General features: G+C 37.1%; 1 protein-coding gene across 1 annotated transcript; it reads right to left on the reverse strand.

The window, feature by feature from the left end:
* Positions 1-3989: 3989 nt before the first annotated feature.
* On the reverse strand, positions 3990-10434 carry LOC104460265 (chromosome unknown open reading frame, human C7orf60; the record flags this gene model as incomplete). The annotated part of the gene is made up of 2 exons (XM_010072494.1): positions 3990-5450; positions 10320-10434. Coding segments are annotated over 2 exons (745 nt in total), but the record flags the coding sequence as incomplete, so codon positions are not given.
* Between the last annotated feature and the right edge of the window lie 400 nt (positions 10435-10834).

A 10834-nucleotide genomic window follows, 5' to 3' on the forward strand; every position in this document is an offset into this window, starting at 1 on the left:
GCTACACTGAGGGACACGGGGAGCACTTGGGGTGGAGAGGAAACATCAAGAGGAACACGGCCACCCAGCATGGGCCAAACCCAGCACCGAGGCAGCTGGTCCACGGTGCACAGGAAGGGGAGAGAAGAGAGGAGCGCGGTGCTGGTGTTGCACCCGGACAGGGCCAGACACCAGTCGGGGCAGTGCTGCTCTGCGCCAGCGGCCTGGAGCCCAGAGCAACGTTTCCTTGTGAGAAGAAAACCTACACCTCAGCTGGTGTCAAGGGGCCCGAGTGGGGCTGTAACAGCCTGCCCATCGGCACCCTCCAGCCCCGCAGCTGTCTGGCTCTTAGGGAAATTGGTAACAGGTAGGTGATGGCCAAGAGTTAAAGCATTTTCTCCACACACAAAAAACTGCAAAGTTAATAGGCTGGAAGAATGAACAAAAAAACCCAAACCCGCAAACCTATAAACACTGTCAACTGGTGCTTAGGACAGAGAAGAGTGAAAGCTGTGTTTGAATGAGGGCTGCAAGACTGGCTGCACCCTCTCCCGCCCTTCCCATCCTTGGCTAGCAGGAGCCTTCTGGGGGAGAGGACTCTGGTCCTGGACTGACTCATGCTTCCCAAACAGCAGCTTTCACCACCTTGTCATTACACAGAAGGCATAATTCCTTGACCATCAGTGTTTCACAATGCTTTGTGTTGCGAAATGCATGTTTTGAATCAGGCCTGGCAGGCAGGTAGGCAAGGGCATGAAGTTGATGAATCTTAATAGCTGCATTGCTTAGACAGGCAAAACAAGGGTAGTTCAGCTTTGAATGATGTTTAGACAGCTGCCACACAGGGGCTCTTTGAACTGCAAGAGGGCGGGCCTGCTGTGGATTTATGTCCTTTGTTCCTGTAATCCCTTCATCACAACCAGCCCCTTATGTCCCTCTTGTCAAGAAGCACTAGTGCTGACTGGCAGCAGCTGGATACTCAAACATCCAAACTGGGACAGGCTGTCATTCCTGCCTCAATTATTCAGACAACTGATTCACAAGAACCTCAGTCATCTCCACAATCCTTACATCTCTTCCAATTTTAAACAAAACTGGCCAACAGGCCTAAAAGTTACATGGGGCTTAAAACAAAAAAAAAAAAAAAAAAAAAGAAAGCTTTTTTTTTTTTCCTTTAACAAGCAGAGCAGTAGACAGTGCAGTTGCTCAGTAAAAGTCACCTGCTTCAGATGCTTTACCAGCATCATGGACAACACTTGGTACTATATCTGTTCAACTGTGATTTAGGAATAATCTTCAAGCAAGTGTTTGTTTAATTTCTTAGAAAATATTTGACTTAAAAGGTTGAAAAGCAACTAAGTTTCTGTGCAAGTTTGTTAAAACAGGAAACCTGAATATATACATATCCCAACTACAAGGAATCAAAAAAATGCTGCCAATTCATGGATACAATTAAAAATACTTAGAATGATCACACTTTTAAAGGCAAGTCAACAAGTCTCCCTGAAGCAGAAAAAGACAGAAAGATTCTGAAGGTAGCAATACTAAGAAAAGCTGTGAAATTATGTTTTCTGATCTTCACTCTAAAGTAAGAGACCAGAATATACAAAGTAGGTTCTGCAGTGCTGAGGACACACTTCAGTTCTGCTGAAATCTAACTTTCTTAGAATCTGTATCTGAGTAGGAGTCTTGCATTTTCAGTTCTTTGGGTTTCTTTTCCCACTGCTGTCCAACACCTCCAGGACTCAAAATCACCGTGTAGAAAAATACAAGTGACCTCAAAGGGCCAATGTACAACAGATGCTGCAAAGATATTTCAAGGAGATAGAGCAGAAATAAGAACATCTGGAGAGAGAAGAGAGGAACTGCATTAGAAAGTGGTTGCATCCTAAGTGGGCAGGCAAAGAAACATGATGCAGGATCAACCAGAGGAACTCCAAAAACCCTTCCATAAAGCGAAGACCAAAACTGAGATGTAGAAGCTGAAACTGAAGTACCATATTTAACAACTTTACTATAATTTGTTTGTTTATAAAATAAACTCCAAACAACTATTTTCTTGCCAATAAGGAAAATAACTATGCATTGATTTCACTGGATTTCAGCATAAACTGATTGCATAAGAAGAAAAAAAGGATAACATCTCACCCCAAAGAAACAATGTTTAAAGAGGTTTTCAGGCTTTTTTTAATAAGTGTGCTTTGTTCACAAAAAGTAGTGACATAAAGACAACAGAAATGCAAATACACATTTTTTCCTTTTCCTTTCCAGCACCTTAAGAATGAGAGATCTTGCACAGTCATAATTTTCAAATATTTCATAACCTAGAAACATTCTTCTTGCACCAAAGCCAAATATTCAACAACTCCTGATACCACCACTTTGTTGTTCATGGAGGTGTAAGTACTTAGGTAAATCCCAACCACAATCTACTGTCCCTTGTATTAAAAAAAAAGAAAAAAAAAAAAGAAAAAAAAAAGAGAGAACACTTCAGGTATTTAGAATGAGCAGCAAGAAAACCAAGCTGTTATGAATCTCAGGTCCCTTAACCATAAATACAGTGGTGTCACCAACCTGCCAAAAAGGCTTAAATTTTAAATGTTAATATTTAAACCTATTTTGGGTGGATAATTTTTTATCTGAATTGTTTTTTTGTCTGAATCACAAACCAATTTACATTAACCAATGCCAACATGTATGTTAGCTAGTGTATAACTTTTGTTTTTAAAAAGAATATCACTTCAAATGTTCAGTACACTTTGAAGTACGCACAGATTAAGTTTCCATAAACAGATGAATTTGTAGCACCAATATTTTAGCTTTAACACGAGCAGTGCTGGAGTCAGTGGTTAACTGGGAGGAAAGACTTTGACAAATCTTTTGGTGAAAGTGGTAAAGCATTACATGCAAATACTGACTTATGGCTGATTTTGAAGCCATTGGGTATTCCATTAGAGATATATTCTCTGTATAAAAATTTTAAAAGTCAACCATGATACTTGTATGTCTAAACTCAATTTTTTTGGTATTTTTTTTTTTAACACATCAGAATATAATTGTTCGGTTTGTATATAACTATACCATTCAGATTGAATAACAAATTTGGTATTAGGGGACGCTTTAGCTTTAAGAATTGAGACACAAAAAGCTTACATTAAAGAATAAAGCATTGCAGTCCAGTTCATGTTTGAGTGTAAGCAGGACCAATGTGGGATGACTCTTTGTAAGAAGCAGTATAAAAGAAACAGTATAAAAGAAAAACAGGTAGGTCAAACTGTGACACTTTGAGTACAAAACTTCAACGGAAGGAGTAAGTTTCATTTTTGTAGCAACCAGTGTAAAATCCACACTACAACTTCAGCTTAGCTGGTAACTTCTGTATTATAAATACAAAATGGTAGGTTAATATGGTGTAAGGTATATTTCATCACAGCCACCTGTGAAATGATATATTAGTATTTTCTACCATGTTGCTGAAGTCAGTCATAGAACCATGATGTGGCACCTAGTTCAAATAATTTATTATTAGGCACTTATGATTTAACAGCCTAACACTGAAAATTCTGGCCATTATTTTTAAATGGAGAGAAATCTCAGCAAAACTAATACTGAACAGAATAGTTTTTTCCTGCAAAACCGCACAAATTTATTACACAAGTTAAAAAACTTAATAGATGTAAAATACTTTTGTTCCATCTCCTTACAGTGCAGACCAGTTTTCAGACAGCTACAGAGTTTTTATTTAACTCAACATAAGATTTTTGGGTCCAAAAAAGCAAACAAATACCGTATGTTAACTTCACTCATGTGGTCTGAATACACGTCTTTGTGCAAATATGTGTATCCTTGAAAAACCTGTATAATTATGTTCCTTTTTACAAAATCAGTCTGTAGTTACTGTATAACTTGGGAGGTCTACAAGTAAGGACAATTAAAGAAAGAGTTGTTTTTAAAATGCATTAATAATTTACTTTAAAATATAACAAAACCCACCCTGTTCCCCAAAAAACACAGTTTGAAGAGAATACAGAACACCATAATAAGGGAAATACTGATATATGTTACTGCTTGAACTCATAAAATTGCAAAACCATGTTCCAGCTTTGAAGTGAAACATAATTGTCTAGACGTACCATACTCCTCTGAGGGCGATAACCTCTTCAGAAATCTCATGTCTAACTACTATTTATGCAATGACATTACAAAGTATATATAACTGTGGATGAATATATTCCAGTGTTTTGGTGTTATCTTGATTTGATGTTATCTTAAGAGGGCTGCAATAAACATAAAATCAAATGTGCAAGCATTATCATTTCTCCAGCCCAGGCTTAACCAGCGTGAAACAAATGTTGGAAAAAGTTTTGTTCCATAATTAAGAAGGGACATGTGTAACCAAGTGTCTTATCCTATCTGCACATTTAATTAAAGTGCAAATTATTTCTTCCTACATATACTTCTCAGAAGCCCACCAACTCCAGTGCCTTAAGCTCAACCACATTGAGTTAACATATTGAAACAACATTTAGGAAATTAAATAGAATTCACACTTCACAGCACTAAAGAAAAGAATGGTACCTTTCCAGAAAAAAAAATAGTGATACAAATCTAAAGAAAGTAACAGCAATTTATGCTATGACATGAGTCATTTGCATAAAACTTGTATTTTTTCACTTTCATACAAGAATAAATTTTAAAATTCAAAAGTAGAAAAAAATAGCAAACTCTGTAAACCTTTGCATTTTTCTTTATGCAAACCATTTTTGTGTGTTGAGCCCATGTTAGTATAGCAAAATTAGTTAAGCAAGAGGTTTGACTGAACGGGCATTTTAATGACTACATTAACTTAGAAGCAATATAGGATCTTCTAGCTCATAGAAAGGAATTGAACTAGACTGGCTTTCTCCAGAGTCTGAGTCATAAGGAGCATCAGGTAGCTCCATAAAACCGTAGGCTAGCTGTTCATCTTCTGTATCTGACCGAACATAGCAGGAAGTGTTGGAATACTCCTCATCCTCTATACTGTTGAAATCCTGTGGGATATACAACATTCCTGGGTAGTTCCTGCTAACTAAGTCACTTGTTGTTTGCAGGGAAGTTTTCCTAAATGCCATCAGGTGCATGTGAGAAAACTTGGAATACTTGAAGCGTTTAAAACCCAAGGACTCTATAGCAATTTTCCAGCTTTTCATCATCATAGCCCGGCGATTCTGATGAGATGAATCAGGAGTTATTACAAGCAATAAGCCATTTAATATGAGAAGTTCATGGGCCTTCTTGCAGCATATCCATCGTTGATAGGGTGATGGAAAGTAAGACAGGAGGAGTGAGAAAACGACGACATGGAACAGTTCTCCGGGTAGAGAATCAATGGGATTTTTCAGTTGCTTAAGAAAGGCATCTATAGCATCCTGTGCCAGTTGGAGAGGTTGCTGAATTTGAAGATTTAAGAAGTCACATTTGTATACACTCTGGTGGAATAAGAAAAACAGAAAACCAAACAAACATCAAGCTTAGTTTAAAGAACAAATATGATCCAAGCCCACAGAAAAAAAATGATAACCTCTCCATTCCTTTGAGGAAATGTCAAGCCTGCTTAACATCCCTATTGCTATTAAATCATACAATCTCAAATAACAATTTAACACATATTGCCAGCTTTCACAATTGCAAAGCAAAATTTTAGATGTGCAGTTATTTACTAGAGATTTGATAGCTGAAAACTAAAAAAAGAAATTTATCCCAAATAGAGCAAAGTGTCATATCAACTATCTCACAAATGATTTAAGAACTCAGACAAGCCTACATTGCTTTTCTTTCTCCAGATGCTGGAAGCCTTTAATAGTTTATTGTTGTTTTATGGTTTGTTTTTTTTAATAAACATAAAATCAATAATTAGGAAATAAATTTGATAATCCAGTATTTCCACCAGATCTTTGAAAAGAATCCAGGAAACTTAGTAGGTTGGTCACTTGGAAAAAATTTGTCATTCTTTACTGGTACAGAAACAAAGAAGCTACAGCAAGGCAATATACATTAGGAAGTTACAGTACACTAACTGCTTTGCAGCAGTGATGCAGATCCATGTTTTAACCTTGCTGTAAATGCAAAGTGTAGCGATATACATTTGGGCAGTTATTGAAGTAAGGTAAGGTCTGTAAATTAATCTGGTGATCACTTGTCTGCTCAAGCTGTCAGAGACAGGAAATTTCACCACATACAACATGCAGAAGAATAAGTTCTTAACATTCTTAAATCACAGAGCATTAATAAAATGAGTAACACTATGCTATTCACTACATTTAAGAATTGACACTTTATCAAAACCTGTGACTGATTTCTTTCATTAAAAAAAGATTAAGGTACAAGGTTTTAACATGATAGCAACCAAAACTGTTATTAATGCCTAGAGAATGTGCAGTGAACAACAGATGCTCTAAACAGGTAGGCGAACGTGAAAGCAGACAATAAACATTCTGTGGGGCACATCTGAAAGGTGGAGTTAGATCTGTTGCATTTTCATAGTACAAAAAATACTGATAGTGTGTTTTATGAAACAATATTCAGAAAAGATCACTAGAACACTATTGTAAAGGTATTAATAAAGCAACTGATAAGGACAAATGCTTCCAAGTAAAAGAGAACGGTATTTCAGTTTATATAAAATCACATTCTCTTCCAAGAGTATGCAATAAATCAGGAAAAGTAATCAGTGTTCAAAAGAATCTGTGATTTATTTTTCAGTAGCTTTAATCTTGGCCTCCAATATTCAAAAATCAAGAAAGAGACTTGCACTGTGTGGCTATAAAAATAAATTTTAATTGCAACCATTATACCTGCAGGGCTTTATTCTGCTTCCTTGTAATATTTAGAACAGGAAATTATCAGTAGTAGTTTCATGATATCCTCTAGGAAGTTTTAAAAGGAAAAAGTGCTTTGAAGAATAATTGTTCAGAGTAGCATGCTAACTTTACTTAGAAGCAAGACTTAAAAAGTTAGAGGTTATACATATACAGTTGACAAAACAATTTAGACTGCAAGTATTTCTGAGTAGTGGAAAAATACTCATAAAACAGTTAAGTAGAAATAATGTTAAAAACAATTTCAGGACTAAAATATGTTTCAAGTGGAATATGAACTCTGCAGACAGTTTTAGGACAAAAATGCTGCTAAACTGGAAATTGCTACTAAATGCTAGATAAGTCTTGAACTGATGTTGAAGTCCTCCTAGACACTGAAACAGCAGTCATATCTCAGTGCATCCACTGACATTTAAGAACACAATCCTATTTGTATATTCCAATTTTTAATTCCAGTACCCTTCCAGAGTCTTCATTTTTGTGTCTCAGGCTATATTTACTCCAATACAACATCTGCTGTGTATTCAACATGTTTCCCAGCAGTATGAAATCACATTTGGATTTTCCCAAAGTGGAGATTCTTCCTTCATTTCAATTTTGCTGTCTTTTTGTCCTTTTTTTTTTTTTGTTATATAGACAAATTTAAATTCTCTAAGAAAATAACCACTGCTAATTGTACCCTGGAATAGTAAGAGAAAAGTTTGAAGGAACGGCCAAAAAAAGCACTGGGTCAACAAGAAACCCGTTCTGCTTATCCCAGTCTCAGCTTCCCTCCTCCTGGTTTCTAATACTGCATGTTTCCCTCAGTGTACCTTACACCAAGACACTGAAAACAAAGAGTAAACAATGCCTAGCTAAAGAGAATACTAACCTTTTCTTGGTGCAGTTCCCCTCCACCTGAAAACAAAACCTTTTAATGGAAATAGATTTCCATACTCATATCTCTACAGTTTACAGTCTCTATATGAAACAGATCCTAAACATTTTGAAGACGACAATTTTTTATTACATAACTAACATTTCAATTCCTTTCCTAGTTTTTCCATAATTACATCCTTCTTATTCCTCCAATTAGCTGAAATACTTTACTCAACAACAGTCTATTTCCAAAGCCTTTCTATATGCAGAAAGTGGATTAATCAATTTTTATTAAAGAAGGAATTATGCCATGAAATTGGACAGAGGACTGGAGCACCTCCCCTATGAGGGCAGGCTGAGGGAATTGGGGTTGTTCAGCCTGGAGAAAAGAAGGCTCCAGGGAGACCTTATAGTAGCCTTCCAGTAGCTAAAGGGGGCCTAGAAGAGAGATGGGGAGGGACTCTTTATCAGGGAGTGTAGTGATAAGACAAGGGGTAACCGGTATAAGCTGAAAGAGGGTAGATTTAGACTAGACATTAGGAAGAAATTTTTCACTGTGAGGGTGGTGAGGCACTGGAACAGGTTGCCCAGGGAAGCTGTGGATGCCCCATCCCTGGAGGTGTTCAAGGCCAGGTTGGATGAGGCTTTGAGCAACCTGGTCTAGTGGAGGGTGTTCCTGCCATGGCAGGGGGGTTGGAACTCTATGATCTTTAAGACCCTTTCCAACACAAACCATTCTGTGATTCTATGATTTAACCCTCTATTCAACATTATTCAAGACTGACTTCCTAAGCAGCCTTTATGCTTCAATGTGTTTTGGTATCTTACCTAAAAGATCTGTTAAATCAGAACATTTTACCAGTTCTTCTATTTTCAGCTTCTACAACTAATTTATTAGATCAATTTTTCAGGTCAGAGGTTGACATTAACTATGGTAAGAACCCCCTGGCTATTATTCCAAAATCTTAAATCAGCCCAGGCAACTGCTTGCCTGAAGACAAATTTATTCAGGAGGTTATGGTGCTGATGCAGTTCACAGTGGAGTCATCTTGAATACCTCAGGGATTATCAATTCTGGTTTGGAGCTGGGCCTTTGAGTTCACAAACTGTACTCCACACTTCCTAGCTAGGTTTCAGTGTGTCCTGAACACACCAAAATATCCAAGAGAATGGAAATAAGAGAAGCTGGTGAGCCCAAAGCTGACCTCACAGTAACTATGGTGGTCTGTACAGTAGCACTTCACCTCACCATGAAACAGCAGACATTTAGGTTTCACTGACTATTTTTAATAGATCTCCAGTGACTGTAGTTGGAACTTAGAACCCCAGATGTAGACACCCATGATCTGTGTATCTCAGCTGGAAATCTGCTGGTCATGTATTACCATTTTAGATGCCACAGGCTGCCTCTTCAGTGCCATATGTCTTCTTGACATCCTGTGTCATGCCCAACAGCCCTATGCAGATATCCTACAGCAGCCTCTTAAGTGGTGGAAGACAATCGTGTTTGGGCAACTGATGCCTCTTCTTCAAATTAGGCAAGATGGAGTCTACTCAAAGTTTCTTTGAGTTTTAGAGCAGCCTTTGCTTTAAAAAGCAATTTATCAGACTCATTATTTTTTTTTCAAGAATATCTTCCATTATCTCTAAGTATGTATGCAAAAATATAAATTAGGTATTAGTGGACTAAACCTAGCGACCACAACAAAAGACCATGCATTTAGCATGTACACCATACTGCAGCAAATAAGAGAACATTACTTCCAAGTTAACTGTACTATTGTAAACTTCTCACCTCTCCACTTCTAGAGAGGGCTACCATAGGCCACTGATTTTAACAGAGCATGATTTTAAACTCTAAGTGGTCAAGATGTGTATGGTCAAAGGTTTTTCTGTTTTCTTTCAGAAACACATTCCTTCCTGTATCTTTTCATTTTCATTCTGCTTTGTCATTTTGCTTGGTTGATACATGCTTTTAGGACTCACAAAAGTTGGGTCAAGAACAAAAGACAGAATGAACATATGATTACAGCAGAATTAATGCATTTGAGAACCTTCCTACCTAGAGAAAGAAAGAAGCCATTTACCCCAAAAGTGCTGATAAATTTGTCCTCAGGATTGCAGCAGTTCAATAATATTTGTAGCAATAAACTGAAAAGCCCCCTTGCAGTGCACTTCTGGTTACTAAAACTGCCCAGAAAAACTCACCAAGTACAGGGATCGATCATTTCCTTCTGTCAGTGAATGCAACTTCTGAGAGGTTGATGCCTAAGAATAAGCCTACTCAATTTTTATTTATGCCTTTTAAGATGCAAGGACTCACCTGAAATGCCATTAAAAGATGGCTACTAAACATTTTCCAATTTTAAGATTCACAACTGTATTACAAAGGCATAACTCTTGGGAAAAAAAAACCCACCACAGATTTTTAAAACAAAGTACAACTAGTTTTGAGCCTGTTCATGGGAAAGGATGTAGTAGGAGGGCCAGAGTTCCTTTTAAAGCACAGGTATTTAGGATACATACTTAAGTATTAAACTTACTTTTTTTACAGTCATTTTGAAGCATTCTAAAATATCTTGAGAATCAAATTTAATATTAAATTCAACAAACATTACATACCTCAACAGCTGGAACAATATCTATCCCAACTGTCAGAAATTCTTCAAACTTCAGAAATGGATTAAAGCAGCTACCGACATCAAGTAATCTGATCTTCCCCAAGGAGTGTAGCAATCTAAGAAGCAGCAAGAATTCAGTTTTATCACGTTATTTTTGAAGCTATATTCTGAATTACAACTTCAGATAACAAATGCAAAAAAATTTCTCATAGAGCACCACAGTAGTGAATGCCTTACTTGAATTGATGAGATACCTAGAGAACCAAGCTCCATCAGTAAATCAGATGGTCCTTAAGTGGAAGAGTTTATGTTCAGAGCAACTGTACCACTATTAACTTGTGTACTTGTACAAGAAAATAAAGAAACTACAATGACAACTTGTGTTCCTCTACTGCTTTGTGTTTCCCACTTACTTTTTTGTGGTATGTACTGGTGTTGAAATCACACAAGTCACCAGAATTAAAGCTTCAGGAGTTCAAAAGAGAAATTCAGTACTGGGACCGATACTATTCAATA

Source organism: Pterocles gutturalis, unplaced genomic scaffold, assembly GCF_000699245.1.
Source record: "Pterocles gutturalis isolate BGI_N339 unplaced genomic scaffold, ASM69924v1 scaffold12592, whole genome shotgun sequence".
In the NCBI taxonomy this organism is placed as follows: Eukaryota; Metazoa; Chordata; class Aves; order Pterocliformes; family Pteroclidae; genus Pterocles; species Pterocles gutturalis.